The 20,102-nt window shown below is 56.6% G+C and overlaps 4 protein-coding genes across 4 annotated transcripts; 3 read left to right on the forward strand and 1 right to left on the reverse strand.

The window, feature by feature from the left end:
- Positions 1 to 1,026: 1,026 nt before the first annotated feature.
- On the forward strand, positions 1,027 to 3,635 carry BESB_022780 (polynucleotide kinase 3 phosphatase; the record flags this gene model as incomplete). Its single annotated transcript, XM_029360980.1, has 2 exons — positions 1,027 to 1,641; positions 2,058 to 3,635. The coding sequence occupies 2 exons, from the start codon at positions 1,027 to 1,029 to the stop codon at positions 3,633 to 3,635; spliced, it is 2,193 nt and encodes a 730-aa protein (XP_029215795.1).
- A 572-nt stretch (positions 3,636 to 4,207) lies between these two features.
- BESB_022790 (uncharacterized protein) lies at positions 4,208 to 5,580 on the forward strand (the record flags this gene model as incomplete). Its single annotated transcript, XM_029360981.1, has 7 exons — positions 4,208 to 4,454; positions 4,513 to 4,646; positions 4,901 to 5,063; positions 5,124 to 5,187; positions 5,243 to 5,307; positions 5,363 to 5,420; positions 5,481 to 5,580. The coding sequence occupies 7 exons, from the start codon at positions 4,208 to 4,210 to the stop codon at positions 5,578 to 5,580; spliced, it is 831 nt and encodes a 276-aa protein (XP_029215796.1).
- Positions 5,581 to 6,442: 862 nt separating this feature from the next.
- BESB_022800 (uncharacterized protein) lies at positions 6,443 to 13,738 on the forward strand (the record flags this gene model as incomplete). The annotated part of the gene is made up of 10 exons (XM_029360982.1): positions 6,443 to 8,419; positions 8,747 to 8,875; positions 9,013 to 9,560; positions 9,963 to 10,281; positions 10,792 to 11,322; positions 11,615 to 11,959; positions 12,448 to 12,534; positions 12,971 to 13,128; positions 13,380 to 13,501; positions 13,638 to 13,738. 10 exons carry the CDS (start codon positions 6,443 to 6,445, stop codon positions 13,736 to 13,738), a joined length of 4,317 nt encoding a protein of 1,438 aa, XP_029215797.1.
- Positions 13,739 to 15,617: 1,879 nt separating this feature from the next.
- BESB_022810 (uncharacterized protein) lies at positions 15,618 to 17,594 on the reverse strand (the record flags this gene model as incomplete). Its single annotated transcript, XM_029360983.1, has 4 exons — positions 15,618 to 15,622; positions 15,908 to 16,151; positions 16,437 to 16,698; positions 17,206 to 17,594. 4 exons carry the CDS (start codon positions 17,592 to 17,594, stop codon positions 15,618 to 15,620), a joined length of 900 nt encoding a protein of 299 aa, XP_029215798.1.
- Positions 17,595 to 20,102: the final 2,508 nt, after the last annotated feature.

Genomic DNA, 20,102 nt, shown 5'->3' on the forward strand with positions numbered 1-20,102 from the left:
AATGAGCACTCTGCCACGGGCGGTAGCCGTTTTGAAGATGAGGGTAAAAAGGAAGATCTATAGAGAGCGTTCCGTGTGCACTAGGCCCGGCATGCAACAACAGCACCGCACAGACACCAGTTCTTCACGGTCGCAAGGAGGACGGGTTGAGCGTCTAATGGCGATGCCGTTGCAAAGTGAAAACTGGCGCAATAATAAGAAATCACGGGCACAGTGTTGGGCAATTTCACCTGTCTCGATGCTGCAAGCAATTCAATTGTCTGGTGTTACGACCGATCACACTAGTGGCTGCCGTAGCTGCGGCAAACATACATTAGCAAAATCAATGACGCCACCAAAGGAGGCATGCGTGTCCTCCAGAGACGTGGTAAATCAATGAACTAGGCTTCAAGCCGCTGGAAGCATCCATCTCAGTTGTGCTCCCGGCTGCACAATCGCACATGCAATGTAGTTTTCTCCGTGCAACTGAACATACCTGAATCGGTTCTACAGACTCTGCATGCGTCATGATTCCATATCAGTGCCCTCCCGCTAGGCGACGGCAGATACTTCCGATTTCCATGATAATGGAGAAGGGATCTCAAAGGGTCTGATTTGTTTTCAGGTGAATGTTTCCGCGTGTCGTAGGGTGCTGCGGTCCTTCCATGCCTGCATCTGTCATGCAAGTCCTGGAGAAGCGCTGGGTGTGCGCGTCGCTTGTCCACGCTGGGAACTCGATATCTTGCGCAGTCGCCGTGAACCCTACGGCAGATGGCTGAAAAGTATAATTATCGTCATCCACGTACTCGCGGCGCGTTTACGTTTTCTGCGGCAGTACCTGCGTAGTGCCGCCGTAATCCTCTTCTGTGTGGCTTCCCAGCACAGTGCGCACGCCTCGCAGTGGCTAACTCACGCCTGAAGGTGTACGCTGCTGTTTCTGAAGAGCACTCCTCACTCAGACTCAGTCTGACCACGGAGATCGGTCAGAACGTGTCTCTCCGATTTTGTGTCAAGCTCTCTGAACTACAGTGGAACCTCGTCTGAACGATGCCGCCTCCGTTAAAGATGGCGAAAACGCCCTCAAAGAAAGTCGCTGCTGACTCACTTAGTCGAGCACCAGTGCCGTCCTCGCCTTTCTGGCACTGTGTAGGCGGAAGCCTCTGGTGGCGCCACTACTGCCCTGAGGCGCGAACGCGCTTCTACGGGCCTTCTCAGTCTCCGAACCCCGAGTCGAAGGAGCGTGACCGGCTGGCCCCCTCCAGTGAGCCTGCGCCAAGCGAACCCACCCGCGGCGTCACTGGAGTATCAGCTTTGCTTACTGGTTACAAGCGCACCGTGCGTAATTCCACTGATCAGCCAGACTGCTGTGCTCTCGGGGATGAAGACGAGTGCCCGCTCAAAGTATGGAACCCCCGTCGGCTCTGTGCACGCGTGGATCTTGGCATGGATCCTGCTGGATCTTCCGGGCCAACCGAGAAGCAAGACTATTCAGCTGTTGGTGCCGACCGCCGTGAGATCGGATGCGCTGGTATCGCCTTGTTTGACATGGATGGGACCCTTATCACGACAAAAAGTGGGAAAAAGTTCCCGCAGAGCTCGAGCGACTGGAAGTTGCTCCATCCATCTCATATAGTACAGAAGATGAAGTACTTAGTGGACGAGGTGAGTCTCTGAAGAGTATCCGAACTGGCGCTGCAGGCAGCAACTGCACCGGTTGACGCTTCAAGAGGCCGGGTTACGCGAGCCGGAGCGTACGTGTCCCGGGGCCCTTCTTGGTGCTCTGTTGGTGCGGCCGCGCCCAAGAAAAATTCTCTCAGTCATTCTTCGACAGAGGCGTCTCAGAGGCAGTTGCAGCGTTCTCTCTGTCTTTCTGCATAGTGAAGTATTGCGTGGCCGCGAAACCTTCCGGGCGAGGAGGTCGTCCTCAGACTCTTGATGGGCTGGCCCTTTCAAGAGTTCTTTGTCTACTATGTTCAGTCAAGAACTGATGCGGCTGCGTCATGCTAAGCTAATGATTATTTGAAAATGGCTTCTTAACATGAATATATGTACGGTTTTGTGTGTGTTACCCACTACAGGGATACCACGTCGTCGTGCTCTCGAATCAACTTGGCGTTCAGAAAGGTCACACGGCGTTAGCGTCGCTAACTGAGAAGTGTGACAGTCTCCAGGAGGCGCTCAGCGTGCCTGTAACGATCTGCCTTGCAGTTGATGACGACCTTTTCCGGAAACCAAGGACGGCGGCGGCGTCGTTCATATTTGGTGACCTTGTTTCGCATCTGCACCGCACGAAATGCTGTGTCAGCTGGCATGAACTGTGCGTAACACAGGGTTCTGGGGGATCGTGGAGCTTCCGCCGACAGCGGCTGTCGGCATATCCCCCGGTGTTTTACGTGGGGGACGCAGCTGGCAGGCTAGGCGACTGCACAGGTGCGGCTGCTACCGACAAGCGCGCAGGTCAGAGGGCAAAAGGCAGTGGAAACGCAAAGGGGAAAGCAAAAGACCACAGTGCGGCGGACTTGAAATTCGCGCTGAACGTCGGAGTACCCTTCTTCACTCCGGAGCAGTTTTTTCTCGAACTGGAGGAAGCGGCTCCACCACTGATTGCTCATATCACAGGGCGTACCGTAGTCGAGGGTTCATCACGTCGCGGGTGGAGTCGCCAAGTCCTCCAGCGGGAGGAATGCGCAACGCATGCCAGCGGTGTACAATCAATGACAAGTTCTACCGCAGGGCGGGCAGGAGCTGATCGAACCGGTTCTGCCTCAGTCTATGCCGTGCCTGTTAAAGCCTCCAGAGGCCCTGCCACTAACCCGCCTGCGAAGTCTCACCCGTTCGACCCATTTGTCTTGTTGAAATCAGGAAGTGAAAAGCCGCAGACGACGCGCGAGCATGTTTGCAGGTTACGGAGTTCTCAAAGTACTTGCTTGTCGGCCGGAGACAGTCGGCCTGCTGCTTCGGGAGGGAAAGTGGCAGCGGCTAACGATGGCGTGGAGGACTCCGAGGGAAAGATAGCAAGTTCGTCGTCTACGTCAATTGCAAAATTGGCCGAGGGGGGACCCGAGCGGCCAGTCACACAGCCGGAACTTGTCATTCTTGTCGGCGCACCAGGCAGCGGAAAGAGCACGTTGGCGGAAACTGTGTTCGCAGACTACACTTGCATTCGCCAAGATGATCTGAAGACACAGAAAAAGTGTCTCAACGCGTGTGAAGCCGCTCTCGCACAAAAGCACAACGTTGTCGTAGATATGCAGAATGCCACGCGCCAAACACGTGATCCGTACATCAAGCTCGCGAAAGGACTTGGCACTCATCGCGTCCGGTGCGTGGTTCTTAACTGGCCAAAAGAAATGTGCAAGCACATGAACACGTACCGCACTCTGGTGGGACGCGAGAGGGTCAAGCGACTGCAAAGTCGTCTCTCCTCGGCTTCTGAAGCCGATGCGAGCCCGACCCAAAGGCCAAGCACACGGTTCCGGACGGAATCCGTTCCATCGTTCGTTCTAGAGAACTTTTACAGGCAAGTTGAGCTGCCATCCATTGAGGCGGAAGGCGTGGATGATGTTGTAATGTTCGACGATACTGAACGCCACTTCGTCTGGGAAAACTTTTCAAATGAAGATGAGCGGGAGCTGTTCTTCTCGTTTCTCGATTGAATGCGGTCATTGGGTCGACGGTCAACAGTGCCGTGCAGCACTGTTGACACGAACGCACGCGTGTGTCTGACGTACATTCATTGGTTTGTCCCCTTATCAATCTTTTACTAAGACTTCTCTGGCAACAAATCATCGTTCAGGTGCGAGGTATCAACACAGGCAGCTGATTGCATCGGTTGCTCATCCAAAACTTCTCCGTGGGTAGTGCCTCCTTGAGCGAAAGGCGGGGCATTATTAGCCACACTGTACAGCGTTGCAGGATCGCTGAAAGAGCTGCCTAAGACCGCCATCTTGTCCAGGCCAGGACCTTCGAGGATCATCCGTTGGCGACTGACACAGCTTTTCGAACTCTCAGAGCAGTGAAAACGAAAACGCGAGTTTCAACGGATATGTAGCATGCTCTCTTTAAAGCGCCACGTGATGTGAGGGGGAGCGGAAATGCCATCCACGGACTGGCGTGTTTGTTCATGTGTATTCGTGAGACTGTTTCAACAAAGGTGTGGATAAGAGATCTTTCATCGTATCTGTTCATTGCCATCTCGCAGCTCCGCAAGTCAGTGACTTGAATAGAGATGATGTTTCAACGAGCTAGCGGCGTCGATGCTCCTGAGCGGTGTCACTACGGTGTGTACCGTCAGAAAGACTCAATAAAACATGTCGACAAAGGAATACCTCACAGTCCCATCGACCGTGCATGGTGCCACCCGACTACTTGTGCAAAAGCTTTCAAAACAGCCAGCATCTTTGTCGAGTATCACCATGGCGGTCACGGACACGCTCAAAGCGCGAACCTTTCTCGGGTGTACAACGATTCGAACGGTAGGTGGCCCGCGAACCGTTGATGGAGTTGCAGGTACTATTATCAGTTGACATTCAGGGCTTGTTCGTCATTGCCTTCCTCCAACTCTTGACGGGCACTGCATTATTTCTAAGCTACCAGTACCTGCGCCCAAGTCTACATGGTGTGGCATGGTCACAGCTGGTCCTATTCAGCGTCAGCGCGGTTCTAGGGTACGTGCCTCCGCACTGCTTCGTCTGAAATGGAGCTAACGGAATATTCAAATCCAGGATCATTGGCGCGTGGAGACGGAGCACCACAGTAGAGGGACTGTATTTCGCCACCTTTCTGCTCAACGTCGTATTCCTGGTCCTTGCTATCCTCGACTTCACTGACGTTTTGCACATGATGCCAAAGGCCCCTGAAGGAGCCGTGAGCCGTCCCGGGCTGCCTCTGGGTCTCTAGCATTCACATGTTTCTGATGCAGACCGCCAGCTTCCTCCAGCTGAAGAAAGGAACTCATCCCCAGTCCTTTCCTGTTCCTCTCCGTGGCCAAAGCTCCACTCATGTGACAGTCCTCAACGCCTTGCGGGCTGAGCCAGTGCGAGCGGCGCAGGATGTTCAGAAGGCGCTAGAGACACTTCCTTTCGGTATGAGCATAAGGGGCCTTTAGCGACTAATGCTATGGTGCTGAGCCGCCATTCCTTCAGTTCCGCACATTGGCGAGACTGAAGGCGAATCTGAAGAAATCAGTGTTGATGAGTTGCCGCCAGAGTGAGGCAGCGCGCTTTCGCCCACTCTCAAGCCTGCTATGATACGGCGAAATCAGGGCAAAGACTCTGACTCAGGAAAGCCAGGCCACTGTTATTGCGATAACCAAGATGCAGAAACGACGTAAGATATCACGCACAGCAATACTGCCATCTACCTCAGTAGATGCTGGTGATAGCTGTCAAGTTGGCGTTCGCTGGCGTATTTGGTGCACTGCTCTTGGCTCATCTCTACTTGTAAGGACCACTTACATTGAAACTTTGTTAATCGAAAACAGTCTTCTTCTGTCTTTTTAGCGGCTGGATCATTCTGACATTCTTATTGAACAAGTGCATGAGCCTGGACGAGCTTACAGGGCAGCCTGAGCAGTACGCTGATTCCAACGCCGTAGCCTAGTCCTAAATCTCATACTTTTGTTCAGGTTTCAGCCACTTATCCATGACGGCTAAAACAAGACGCAGACGCGCCTCGCACATGCTGCCGGAGTCCTCCTTCGACACTTTTCATCGAATCTGACATTTGCGTCCATCACACTGGTGCTTTAATCTCGACTCGTCGTCACGAGACAACGGCAGTGTCTGGCCCACTGCACGCAGTGTCCTCGCGATAACTTTTTGACGTAGAAGCCCTGAATGTCTTCGAGTCCTTCCGATTGTTATCCACGAACAATCGAAATACGGCTCAAACAAGGAAATGGATGCCGTTTACGACGCGGAGTAGCGTTGCGTGTTCTGTTTTTTTATCTCGATACGAAACTCAGCGTGTGCTCTGCCGCCGTCCTGAGAGGGGGCTGGCGAAACACCTGTCGATGGCGGGCGAGCATGCACTTGCTCTGCTGCCTGCCAGCTCCACAGTCGGCGAGACGGCGGCACGGATTCCGCAGGATCGTTTGACCTGTAGACATATTTTGCTCTGTGGCTGTTTTCACGGAGGAAACTTAGCTCTTTCGGGCATTAGGATATATCTTTTCTTTCGTCTTGAGATTTTTAGAGTTCCAGGGTGCCAGCTAGGCCCAAGCGGCAGTCCGGACGGCAGCCGCGGATCTCAAACGCGTCTTCAAGACAGGACCCTTATTAGCGTAGTTGGCTTTTGGAGTTGTCTCACTACCTTGAACCCTTGGAAGAACAGTCCTCGATTTTTCTTACTAAAACACCCGTTCTTGTTTAGAAAAACAAAGCTTCAGTTTTCACCTTCTTCCAGGGCGCAGTGCCTTGCGAGTTCACTCCTTGCCTCATGCCTCCCGCTCGATTCGTTCCAAATGGCACTGCCGGCCCGGTTCATGGAGGCAATGACCAAGAGAATGGCTCAAGAAAGTGGGCCGCCTGTAGGCGTTTCCTCAAGGCCAGCAGAAGGAGGCTTTGGAGCCTCTCGCACGTCCAAGACGCTCCCTCCGGGTACTCAGTCCGGTCAGGAACGAGGGAGCCCACATCATGAGCATGGCGGATTCAGTGTTCACGGTGTGCCAGTTGAAGGTGGCGTGAAGGCGGGCACCGGCAGCAGCAAAGTGGCTCTCTCTATGTCGAAGTCCCAGATGCAGGGGTCGCGAACTCTAGCGCGGGCCTCGAAGGCTGCAATGCAGAGGTCGCGGCCCCCTTCGCAGACATCCGCTGCGGCGCTAGCACGTGGCCCATCTACTGTGCCCGACCGCCACGGTCCCTCGGACGGGCAACAGGTCAACCGAGAAGAGCAGGTGGAACGACTGAGGACGGCCATTCTCCAGTCTCGCGTCGCCGCTGCCAGCAAACTCGGGGCTACCCTCGCTCCCGCGTCTCTCAGAAAACTCCTCACGCCTGAGGCGACGGACAGTGCGTATGCGCACACCGGTCCTCCAGAGGCGAGCGGTCTTTCCTCTCGTCAAGTGCCGCAGTCCAGAACGCTTCCGCCAGCGCCAGAGCCAGAGGAAAAAAACCGTTCCTCCGCACCAAAAGCAACCCGCCAGGCTTCAGACACCTCCAAAGCAGCGGACTCCTGGCCTATGCGCGTGTCCGCAGTTCCTGGTCTCGAAGGAGCTCCGTCCTCAGAGATTCTCCGCCCCGCGCCCCGACCCGCCGAGCTCACGCCCGCGCCGGAGGCGGCCGCTGAAGCCGTCGCAGCGCCTGCGGAGCCCCAAGGCGGTAGCGACGCGCAGGAGCCCCCCCCAGCGGGATCGGGGGCCGACAAACCTGCGAAGAAAGGCGGTTGGCTTGCTAAGGCCCGCGCAGCTCCGCCTCTGGCCGCGGAGACGGGTCTAAAGCAGCCTGTGGTTCTGAAAGTGACCAAGCGAAAGGCACCAGTGAAAGCCAAGAAAGCCGTGCTGAGGCGCGTGGCTTTTCCGGGGGCGAAACGCGCCGCAGCAGCTGCGGCTTCGGAGGAAGAAGACAACGATTCGGAGCCAGAGCCCTTTGTTAGGAAAGACACTTGGGGAGCCCTGACCCAAGAACTCGCTCCCGGTAGCACTCCGCCGTTTCTGCGAAGTTGGTCGGAGGAGAGCGGCTCGAGCGCCGAGGAAGATCTCAACCTCACAGGGTCTCACATCTTTCCGTCGATGCCATATCCCTTTCCCGCAGCCAGCATAGGCGGCGAGATGAGGGTAAAGACCACAGTCGATAAAATGTCCACAATGGGCTCGGAAAACTTGTATCGTGCTTTCACGACGAGCGGCCGGGGGTCGCTTCCGGCATTGGGGTCTTTGGCGCAGCGCCCAGGAAGCCAGGCTTCGGCGGAAGCGCAGGTTTTGAAGCACGAAGTGGAGGATGAGCAAGTGCCGTCTCGGCCTGCACTGACTCCCGCAGGCAGCGTCGCACCTCTCTCTGGCGCGTCCTCTCTCTCGGCAGGTTCTGAGGCCGTCGACGACCCCTTTAAGCGACCCGCGCCCGAAGAGGACATTTCGCCGATTCTGAGGGAGTCCCTTCAGGCCGCGCTTTTGCGGGAGGAAAGGCGGAGGCTCATTGAGGAGACCGGAGGCGAAAAACTGGGAGAGTGGGAAGAGGAGGTTCCTCCACGCGGCGCACAAGGCTTCGGCCGCCGCCCCGGCCCGTCCGCCTCCTTACGGGAACAGGACAGCGCGGAAGAGGATGGGGAAGCCGAGGAAGGAGAAGACGAGCTCTCCAGACCGCCGACCTCTGAGGCAGCCGACACCCGCCGCACACAGAAAAAACGTGTGAAACGCAAGAAGCAGGCTGCGGCCACTTCCACGATCCAAGTCGAACCTTTCGTAGCCGAGCTCGCTGCAACGGAGGACTTTGACAGAGAGGCTGTGAGTCGTCATGCCTGCATATACGTGTATATTTGTATATGTTTGCCCAAATTACGCATACCGTAGGCGAACCCAGTGCGGGGTTCGCGCACAGGATTTCCTGCCAGTGTGGTTGCCGTGAGGCATCGGGGCAGAGCCCGCTCGCTTCGCGTTGTAATGGATTGGGCGCAGTAGCCGCATCTGCGTCGAAGGCCTTCAGCGACAAAAGAGCCGCATACCATGCATGGCCTAGTTCTTCTGCGATATGTCTTCCCTCTCCCTCCGGCCCCCTTCCCCCCCTTCCCTCTCGAATCGACCTGCGCGGTTTTTTCTTTTTTCGCTTTTCAGATGGTTCAGATCGACCTGGTGCCGCCGCCACCTGAGAAAGGCCTTTCGCCGGCTGTCGAGCGGCTGCGGCAGGAGCGCGTTGAACTCGCGAGATGGATTCGTCGGCTCAGAGACGGGCGTACAGCGCAGGTGTGTCCTGATTGCTCAGTTCTCAGTTCGAGTCTTCGAAGGCGCCTTGCTCTTTTTGGTTGCGGCGCAGTTTCCCCTCATTTTCCCTTTTCTCGGCGAGAGTTTGTTTGCTTTTGTGCGCTGTGGGTGCCTGCTAGAAAACCGGTCTGCGGCCGGAGGCCTATGTGAAACCTGGCCAGCGCCGCGGCATCTTTGAAGTCAACTTGACCGACAACTACCCTGCAGACACGTTTGAGCCTCGCCTCGAGGAGCCACTGGAGGCGCGCGGCGACCGCATGGAGGAGATGTTGATCAAGGATACGCAGATGCCCAGCACCAAAGTCTGGCAGCTGGAGCAGACGTCGCGCAGACGGCTGATGAAGATGGCGCAGCAGCGGCACCACATCAACCTGCTGCAGCGCGCCCTGCGAAAGGCGCGGAGGGAAGTACGCCAGGCGACGCAAGAGGGGCGCGGCGAAGAGGCTGACAGCGACGCGTCGAGCGACGACAGCGCGCCCTCGGCGCTAGAGGCGGAAAGAGTGATTCTGCAGGAGCAGTGCGACAGCCTGATAGACCGCGTGCGCCTCGAAACCGCCAACCGCGAATCGTACAAACGTGCCATGCTCCTTGCGCAGAGCCAAAAGGAACTCACCGCCGAAAAATACAAACAACTGCGACGGCAACTCAAAGCTGCTTACACCGTCACGTAAGGGATTTTGCAGGCGCGTTCAGACTGCCCTCGCAGGGTTGAAATTGTAGCTAGAGGGCTACAGGGTGCGAACGGAAAAGCACCTCGCAGAACTGGAGGCAGAGGGCGGCACTGAAGCATGAGCCCGATGCACATGAATGCCAGTTATTCCAACGCGTGCGCGCACCGCGAATACATGTCTGCGGACGTGTATCTACATGCTTGATGCGCAGACGCCCTTTGAAGGTGCTTGCTTCTTGCGTCAGCAGTTGCCCGCACCATATATAGACGGCTGGCGACTTGGACAGCCGTACATGGCCGCGCGCCAGTCGCTGTTTGTGCGCAGTTGACATTTCCCGGAAACGGGCAAGACGCAGCAGCATGTGTGCGTTTGTTTTCGGCTTTTGCGTGTGTCGGCAGCCGCATGGAGCAGGCGAAGCAGGAAGAAAAGCAAGAGAGTATCGACGACCTGAAGGCGCGGCTCGCCGAGAGGAATGACGTCCTGCGGCGGGCTACCAGCACGAGTGAGCAGTACGAATACGAGCTCTTGAAGCTGCAGCGGCGCTACGAGGCGCTGGCAAGCTACTTCCAGGAGTCGCAGGAAAAGGCGTCTTCGTACCAAGAAGGCCTGCGTGAGGCACAGTCCAGCCTCGAGCACGAGGTGGCGCTGCTGCAAATCGAGAGGAACAAAACGCTGAACCTGAGCGAACGGCTCCGCGAGCAAGACGCCGCTATTGAGGTGAGACGCGTCGCGCATCAAAAAAGTCATGGAGCTGCGTGCAGTGAGAGCCCCGAAAGAAGGCTGCCTTCAGCAATGCCGTGGTGCGTGCGCGGAGAATGCACTGGCGGGGATGCCGAGACTCGTGCCTCTACGGTCGTCTGCGCAAGCGACGCACGTGTCTGCAGATGGAGCCTACCCCGCGTTTCGGTTTGCCCCCTGCAATTCTCTGTGCAGCGACTGTCTCCTTTCGTGCCCGTGTGTGCGTGTGTGTTTGTGCAAATCCCGGCTCCTGATTCCATCGGAGATGCTCACCCCGTTGGCGGCTTCTTCGTACCGTGTGCGGTTCTTTGGACACGGGATCCGAGTGTCCATTCCTATCAATTTCCATGGTTTTTCTGACCTGCAACGCGGTGTCCGCGACGCCGCGCGTGTGTGCGTAGTTCGGCGCACGTGTGTGTCGCACGGTTTTCTCGTCTCTATTGCGGTTTCCAGGTCACATGCAGCGTGTTCTTCTGGTGTTCTGTGCAGCGCATGGAGATCGAGTTGCGGATGGAGCGGGACAAGGTTCTTTCGCGGGAGAAGGCGATCCAGGAGCTGCGCGACTCGCTCGCGGAGAATTCTCAGCTTTTGACAGAGGCGCGGAACGAGTTGGTAGTTGGCAACGCGCAGCTGGAAGAAGAGCGTCGGCACCACAGCTCGACGCGCTCTCAAGTTCTCGAGCTGCAGGCCGAGTTGGCTGTCGCGCAGCAGTCGGTGGAGTTGCTAAAGGGCCAGAAGGCGATTGCGATGGAGCAGGAGGAGGCGTTCCAGCATCTGCACCAGAATTTCCTGCTGCTCCTGGAGTCCTCGCAGAAGCAGAGCGACGCCCTCGAGGACGCCATCGAGGAGGTCGCACAGCGGAAAGACGCCGCGCTGCAGCTGCTGCAGACGGCGCTGGAGGCGATCCAGCGAGGCATCGAGTCCCGTGAAAAAGGACAAGACATGGACGCGAAACTCCTGCTCGCCCAAAGCGAACTGGACGGGGCGGTCAGCCAGCTGCGACAGGAACACGCATCAGAGGTACCGACACCCGCAGGCGCGACCCTCCCACACTCTGCGCGATCCACGATCACGTGACTACGCGCCGGCCGCTGTGACGCGGAAAGCGCAAACAGAGCGCAGACAGACGCGAACTGGTGACACGCGTAACGTGGAGGTGTCCTCTAGCGTTCGTTCCTTATGATGCTGCGGCGTTTGTATCCGCCTTGTCGCGTGCGGTCGTTCGCTTTCCCGTGCGTCTGGACAAGCCGCATGCGGGCGCTGTGGCTGTGTCGCGAGTCGCGCAGCGTGTTTTGTTGTCTGTGCCCCTCAGCTGGCGTCGCTGAATCGCGCGCAGTCCACCCTGGCGCAGGAGAACGAGAAGCACCGCGCGCTGGTGGACGAGCTGCGTCGCGAAGCGGATCGCCACGCCACGGAGGTCAAGGCGCTGAGGCAGCAAGTCGAGGAAGCTCGGCAGCGCGAGGCGGACATGCAGCTTGCTCAGCTGAAAATGGAGAGAAAGAACGCGCGACTCGAGAAACGCGCCGTGAAGTTCTACTCGGCGCAAGGAAGAAGGGGAGACACCTCCATCGTTCCATTCCTCAAACGCATGCAACAGGGATCCCCCATGGAAAAAGCCAACGTCGGCAAACGAAAAGTCACAAAGAAATTTGTCAGGGTCAGTCCAGTCACGCCTCGCTGACAATACAAGGAAGCGAAATACTCGAAAACCTCGAGATTTTGGTGCGCACGACTGCCGTAGCTACCGCGCACATGGTCACGAAGCTGCATCGATGAGGCGTTATATAAACATAAGCATATATATGTATACATGTTAGTGTGGCTGTTCAAGTGCACATGCATGCCGTGTATGAATGTATATATGTATATATATATATGTACATGTGTATATGTATGTACGTACGTATGTATATATGTTTGGCTGTATATATACATGTATGTATCTTTGCATGTACGTATATGTGTAAGTATATGTGTAATTATACTCTTGAGCGACATTACGCGACTCCACGTGCATGAAATAGAGTTTCTTTACGGGTATACTGTGTGTTCGGTACGGGCCGTGGTGAGGCAGGCAGCCTCCCTCTCTCCCTCGCGTGCAGTCTGTGAATTTTCTTGGGTAGTTCTGTCGCCTGGTGTCTGCAGCTCACTAAGGACATGACGATTGTGTGGGAAGGCGGCAAGGAGGACGCTCTCGTCCGCTTCAAGCCGCCGAAGGCCATTCGCGTTCAGGTAGGGCGTCGAGCCTGTCGCACGCGAGGCATGGTGCCAGCGTGCAGACGGGGTGCTTCCTCGCGAACGGAGGGCTGTGGTTGCGGCTGGCGCACGAAACGCATCGTGGGGCTCAGTGCGTGTCGGGTTTCTTTTGTTTTTTCAACACCTGTCGACACCCTGCCAGGGCGTCGGCTCTTTAGGCTGTAGAGGCATGCGACTGCAGCCTCTCAGCTCTGGATCTGGGTTCAGATCTGTTGCTTTCTGGGGGGCCGCTGCTTGATGCACATATCGGTTCAGCCACAGCATTAACACGGAATCGACCAGTCGAGGCTGCGTCCTGCGGCGCTCGAGAAGGCCCGCCCGCCGCGGATCTTCGGCTGTGGCGTTGCAGAAGAGGTCAAAGGCGCGTTTTCCACAGCGACGCACTCAGCGTGTGGATTTTCTCTGTGCTCAGGATATCGTCAGCGTCAGCTTCGGCACGGACTCGGCGGCGTGCCGCGCGCGGATCGCAGCCTCAAAGAAAAGAGAGATCTTGCCGTGGAGGTGTTTCGAAGTTCAAACGCCTGCGGCGTCGTATCTTTTCACAGCCCCCACAGACGACGTTGCAGCTGCGTAAGGAAGGCGCAAACTCAGAGCGTGTAGATGGTTTCTCGGTGCACGCGTGCCTCACTGAAAGTTCAACTGAGGGAAGGAAACCGGCGATCCAGTTTTCTCTCCGTGACACATCTCCCTGTGGCGGCTGCCTTCGAAGCGTTTCCCCGCAGGATCTGCCTCTAGCCAGGAAGCGATGAGCGCCGTGTGTGAACATTATTTTGAGAGCGTTTTACGCAGACATCGACGTCATGTGTTTCGTGTCTTTGCAGGTGGGTCGTCGGTCTCGGCCGCCTCGCTGCGGAGTGGACGGACGCCCCAAACATAAAGACAGAAAGAGAGCTGTGCGTCAAGCGCACCAAGATGAAGCTCCAGCGTCACTGCCAGAAAAACAGTAAGTGCAGATTTCCTGCCTCGGTGTGGCAACGAAAGCGCGGGCGTTCTTCCGGGATGCAATCAATATGGCCCTGGCCGTGGCAAACGTTTTCGCCCATTCATAGGCCCCTGCGCGGGTTGTTGTCTGTCCTCAGATATTACCCAAAAACAGATGTGGCTCCAGGCCATCAACAGGACTCCCGTGCGCCGTCGCACGGAGGCGCGCAAGATCCTTGCAGGCGCGCGTCGCGGCTAAGGCCGCCGAGGGGCGCGCACGAGCGACACGGAGGGATTTTTGGATGTTTTCCTGCGACACCAAGCCAGCTCTCCAGTCGAGCCTCTGAATCTACAGAAAGGGCCGTCTGAATCGCTCCCTGAGGCAGTTCTTCCATTCAACGCGCCCAGCGGAGAATTTCTCGTGGGCGCAAGGAATTGTCTTCAGGGCGTTTTCAGCGACCCGAAGGCGGTCAGCGGACGACGCGAATCTTCCTATTTAGCGCCAGCAGATGTCCTTGAACTTGACTGTCCGCGAACACAAGCAAACGTATATATTTATATATTATATATTTATTAATATATTTATAAATATACGCATGCAGCGTAGGGACTGTATTGCAGCTCTCCTGCATGTAAATGCACACGAACTCCTAGTTTTGTACAAGCGGGGGACGTGGAAGAAAGGAGCTGAAGCAAACATCGGAGGGCTGCCTCGCCTTCCGCCTTTTCCCTCTGTGCTTGGTGCCGTCGCAGTCTCGTGCCCAGTGCTATCTCTGCAGTCGCGAAGCCTCGGTTTCGCCGGCAACTCTATCCACGTCCGCTAGTAGCGAATAAAATCTTACAAAGACACTTGTGAACAGTATTCATGAGCTATGCATGCACGCGAGGTACTGTGAGACTCAGCCCGTACCAGGGGGGGGGGGGGGGGGGGGGGGAGGGCGGGGGCTGGAATTGCGAACTCGGCGTTCGTTCCTGCAGTTCTGCAGGGCTTTTGAGACTGGAGGAAACCGTTCAGCTGGGCTTGGTGCAAACGGGACTTATCGGATGACTTAAAATGTAACGCCTCACCCTTTATTGGGGTCGGAAGTTGGGCCGCTTTTTAGCGAGTTTAGCATTCCAGCCTTTGACTTGGATTTCAGCCTTGAGCGGCGAAGAAGAGGACACGAGGCAGACGTTGAGGACAACATGATTCCAGTTGACACACGAGCAAGGGTGGCTCCCTATATCCAACCGCGCGCGGGTCTCTTGTCCCTCGCGCACAGATGTGCGCATTTGCATGTATGGGGAGAGTCACGAGAGTATACCAGCAAACGCCCACAGCCATGCAAGGCATGCAGACAGGAACAGCGGCAGCACCAATGACGCCCAGTAAGTTATCCATTCGACAGACAAGGAGATACATACGTAAGTACCGTACTTCTAGAGGCAGGGCAAAGTGCGGGCATAGTGTGCCATACGTGCATACATACATACTATACTATATATAAACTATATATCTAGTGTATATCTAATAAATATATATGTATGCATAGTTGCGCAGATCCCCATTTCTGAAAGCAACGCCAGCTGCGCAAGAGTGGCATGGCGGCACACGTCGTTCGTGGGGTAAAAGAAAGAAGCAGCTTTCTGCAGTTGGTCAGCTCTCTTGCAGTGTCGTTTGGGCGCCTCAATCGAGAGTCCTTGCCAGCAGGTACGCGATCGAATGGAAGGGAAAAAAGGTGAAGGGGCACTAACGAAAAAAGAGTTGCGTTTGCTTCCTGGGATCGTCTGCGAACACAGCTGCCGCGCCGTCCAGCAACATTCGCAGGAGCCTCTAGCTCAGTCTATCGAAAATGGATGTCCGTGGAGCCGCTCCTGGAAGAAAAGACTCTGACGGCATGCGAGAGCCGCCTCGAGCTGCACACATACACACGGACCCAACGAGTCTGGACGAATCGTGGAGAGGAATTCCTCCTCCGTAATAAAGAAAGAGAAGATAAGCGCTGTTACAAGGACGCCGTTGCTGACCAGGCGAGAGCCAGCTAGCGGAAAGGCGAGGCCTCAACACACACGAATCGACAGACCGAGTTGGTTGCCAAGCAATCGTCCTGCACGTTAATAGACTCGTAATCTCGCACTTCTTTCTACATCACACCTCTCTACTCTGAAAAGGCACCAAATAACGTCAACGACACATCCAGCACCGCATCAGGCCGCCTGAAGGAACTCTCATCCCTGCTGCTGCCAGCGTCGAGCTTCTACAGGCTCTCCTCACAAACACTTTTCTGCTTGCAGCCCGCGAAAGCAGCAGTAGCAAAAAACGCTACGTGACCCAAGGGCGCTCTCACGCTACAGAGAGCTCCTCAGACACACGGTCTAAGATTCTCTGCGAGTGCGCCGACCACCGTCCCGCTCCCCCCTCCTCCCCTCGCCAACCCCCCGCACCTACCCGCGGGCCGCGCCCGGGGGTCAACTGAAACGTCATCCATGTAGGAGGAGCCGTCGGCGTCGTCATTGACTGGGGCGGATTCAGGCTGCCTCGCTTTGTCGAGTTCTGCGACCTTGAGGACGCAGGAAACGACGCCAGCCCCCGCGCCGCGCATGCGGCTGCCGTGGAAGCGCTGCACGGCCTTCCGCGCCGCGCTGCGCTCCAGGAAAGACACGCGAGCTGTGGGCAGCCGCCCGCCTTCGAGCTGGAAAACAGCAGAGAGACGCATACGACTGTACCGACGCTTTCTTCGGAGCGCCGCGCCTGCGTCGAGGCATCAACTGAGAGTCCAACCCAGCCCGCGCCGAAGCAACACACGCGGATCACGCTGGCGAGCAGAACAGACGAGAAGGCAACGAGAGCTGGCGACAGAGCCTCCGCACCGTGCACCAAAGTCCAAGCCCCTACCCTTGAGTCGAGCGCGTCCGCGGGGCTGGGACTGCAGAGTGTTTTTGCCTAAATCAACAATTTGAGACGGGTTTGCGCGCACCTTCACGGTGACGACAGTCCCGCAGACGGAGAGCTTGTCGCGCAAGTCGCTTTCTCGGATGCCGTCCGGCAGCCCTCGAATAAACGCCGACGACCCCGGGCAGCTAGTGACGTCTCCCTCGAAAAAATCGTGGTCCCAGTTGTCGCGCGCGCTGCGGCCCGCAGCGTCGCCTGCGGCGCGCCTCCCAGGCACGTTGCCGCCCCCTTCCTCAAACAGATCGTGGCGCCACATGCCGTCGGTTCGCGGCCGCGGCCGGCTCCGCCTGAGAAGCAGAAAAACAAGTTCATCGACGAGGATGAGAAAAGCTGAGGAGATGAGTGGAAGGTCGCCGCGCAAAGGCGAGGGGACATCCACACCCCACGGGTCTCCGCGCGGACGACCGGACTCCTGAGCTGTCTACGCACCCCGCCTGGAAAGAGTTCACGACCGTGCGAACGAGTGAGCTGCTGCGGAAGGCGGGAACGTTTTTCCACGCCCCTCTCCGCACTGCATCCCAGCGGAAATCCGCGCGGAACTGTGTCTTTGTCAACAGGAGGCTTCGCGAGAGGATCTTCGGCCGGACCCTCATACCCCGCGTCTGCTACGGGGCAGGCTCCATTCGCATCTTGATGCATACGTGAATATGAACGTTTTCGGGTCGGTGTCTGCGTGGATGAAGTGACAAACAGATGGCTCCCAGAAAGCGCTTGTGCGGAACTACCACGCGAGACACCGCGGAGTTGTCGCAGCGCTGCATGCGTTCCATCCTGGGCTGCTGGGCGGCGCTCACCCGTAAGGGCTGGACGCAGCAGACGACCTCTCCGCTGCAGATCTTGCGCCGTGGCCTCGCCGGCGGGCAGGACCGAAGCGTCCGGCTGCCCAGTCATCGTCGCCTTCGTCCACGCTGGTGTCAACTACGAGTCTTCTGCGCGAGGAGTCGACGACTCGCCGCGCAGGGCCTGAGGAGGCTGCAGTGACGAGCCGCAGACCCTCTATGCCGCCCTCAATGCGATCGAAAACCGAGGTGCGAGGCGGAAGGTTGCTGGCGGAGGCGCTGTGTCGGTTCATTTTCTGACTCAACGAGCTTTCCCCCGACCCTCCACTCTCTCCGCCACTCTGCCTCCCCAGTGCCGCCGCAACTGCACTCCCGAAAATGCCCGTATTAGACAATGCAGCCATTTCTCTAGACTGTACACAGAGAATGTACGCCAGACCGTCAAGCGACACAGAAGCCGCCGAATTGCTGCTACCAGCTGCTGTTTCGAAAATGACGGGGCGCTGCAGCACCGACTCGGGTCAGAAGCTTTAATGATGTTCAGCACGTACGGATTAGCTTGCTTGTGCGCGCGCACTCGAAATACTGAAGCCATGAAAAGCCTGGAGGCGAGAGACATGGACACAGAGCGGAGCTGCCGGAAACACAGAGGCACCCGTAAACCCTGTAAATGTACGCAGGAAGATGCTCCACGGTGACCGAACACCAACGACGAAATTAAGAGGGAGTATCGTCGTGCTCAGACGCGGGATGACGCAATCATTATCGGTCAAGGGGCGGATGCCGGGCCTGGCTGCGGAAGACGTTTCCATGCACTGTGGAAGATACAGGAAACCTCCGCGGGCGGGAACACTATGTGACTTGAAGGGCACCAGCTCTGATCTTCTTCCGCCGTGCTTCACTGGCCAACAGGCAATCATACAGGCGAAAAGAACTGTTCGCAGTTTGCATAAGATGAGATTCCAAGCGGAACTCCCGGTAGCAGGACACCGGGGGCGGACACCGAGGCCACTTGTCCGCTGCCAGACAGGGAAACCTGCAAGACCAGTCAACGGCAGTCTGAGAGAAAAGATACCGCCGCCAGATTGAGCATGAGCGCCGCCTCACCCCTATCCTCATCCGTAAATGATTATTCACGATCCAACGGCAAGGGAAGGGCAGCGTGCTACATGCGCTGCGACGGTACATGCAGCCATAGCGGCATGCAGCGATACGGTTGAGAGTAGCAATGGTAAGTTGCAGAGAACTTGCTTGTTTCCAGGGCAGCGTCATGGATTTTATTGCTGTAGACGCGCTACCTAGATGCGTCATGCCTCTTTATTCATCCGAGCGTGGATGCTGACGGTAGCGCTACCAGGGCGGAAATTTTCAGGTGGCACACTGCGCTGGGAGGCGCGGGTGCAACGCCGAGCGCGATCGTAGCGCACGGCGAACCGGACGATGCACAGGAGAGTGATGACGCAGCGGAATCCGCGAGTTCCCCAGTCCCCTCCGCACTCATCTACGAGGTGGCAGACTTGGAAAAAAGAGAGGTGAATGCCTTTGTCGTAATCCTGTATGCGAGCCACGGACGCGGTCCAACCACCATAGCACATCCCGCGGGTTGCCACTACTGTCACTCACACATATCCGTCCGTGTTCCAGCAGTGCTCGAGGGGAGCCTGCCGGTTCACATACCTACAAACAAACTCAAAATGCTATCCGAGGCAAAGCACAAATATCAGGGGCCTATATGGGACGTTATAGTCTTCTAAGTTTCAGAGGTTATGTGCATGTACAGTTGCGTTGCTCATTTCCATGGTCCCGCTGCATAGTAAGACGCTCCCCTGCTATCTAAGGGCACGCGCGACAGGATGGCTGCCGAGTTGGGATCGACATCGTGTTCACAGGTAGCGTCGTGAAGACTGCGGTATCTTCGCGCCACTGCTGGTTGCAAACAGGTTAAAGAGATGAAGATGATACCTTGATCTTCATCTTTGGTGCATTGCTCGCAATCGGTGTAGCGCTCCCTGGGGCCGGGCAACCGTTTACAGTGAGGCAGCCTGGGTGGCTTCTACAGTTGGGTGTTACCGTTCATGCGGCTTTCGAGCAAATACGACCATACGGCGATGCGCTGAAAAAACACGCGAAGTGGGCGCCAGTTCGACTCGAGACCGGGTGGCTCTTCCATAAGCGATGCCTTCGCCGCCATGGGGATCTTCATGCTCAGCGGCCCCCCCCCTCAGAAGCACTTAGGTGCGCTCAAGCCTAAAAAGACTGCTGACAGTGTGTCTCGTGAATGTCGCGTCACTGCTTGTTTTCCGAAAAGCAAAATCAGGCACAACTTCAGTACTTTTTTCGACTCCAATGCCGGAACGACAACCGTAAGCCAATCCACCTTCGCCGGCGACGCCCAACAACTTCATTACCGGCTGGATGGAGATTGTCGGCGGCGAAAAAGTCCTGATTAGAGACGAACTCAAGCCAGCTAAAAATTCAACCAAATTATATGTAGCGCGGAGACGCAGGTGTTGAACGGTTGCTGGCGAGCAAAACACGAAGGTGTGCAACTGGCATGGTGGTTAAAGCTTCACACCGTTCACATCGAACACAGACCTTCTGCGCTTGTCAAGAAAGCACAATTCTGACGCAACTCGCCGCGAGCACCGGTCAACCTGGTCAGGAATCTGATCCACTCGAGGCAGTGGATTTTTGGCATTGTGGTGAACCGGTCAACGACACTTCAAAGCCTCCGCCGCGCCGTTGAGGAGCGCACTTCTCTAAATTGCATCAAGCGCGTCATCTCTCTAAATCTGCAGAATACAGTCGTACGCTTCAGCTTTGTTGCCATACCTGCCTGCACTTCCCCCTCTGTCGACGTGTTTCTAGGAATGCTGAAATTCTGCTGACCGCGCGGGCGCCATGGAAGTTCC

This window comes from Besnoitia besnoiti, chromosome XII (genome assembly GCF_002563875.1).
Source record: "Besnoitia besnoiti strain Bb-Ger1 chromosome XII, whole genome shotgun sequence".
Classification (NCBI taxonomy): Eukaryota; Apicomplexa; class Conoidasida; order Eucoccidiorida; family Sarcocystidae; genus Besnoitia; species Besnoitia besnoiti.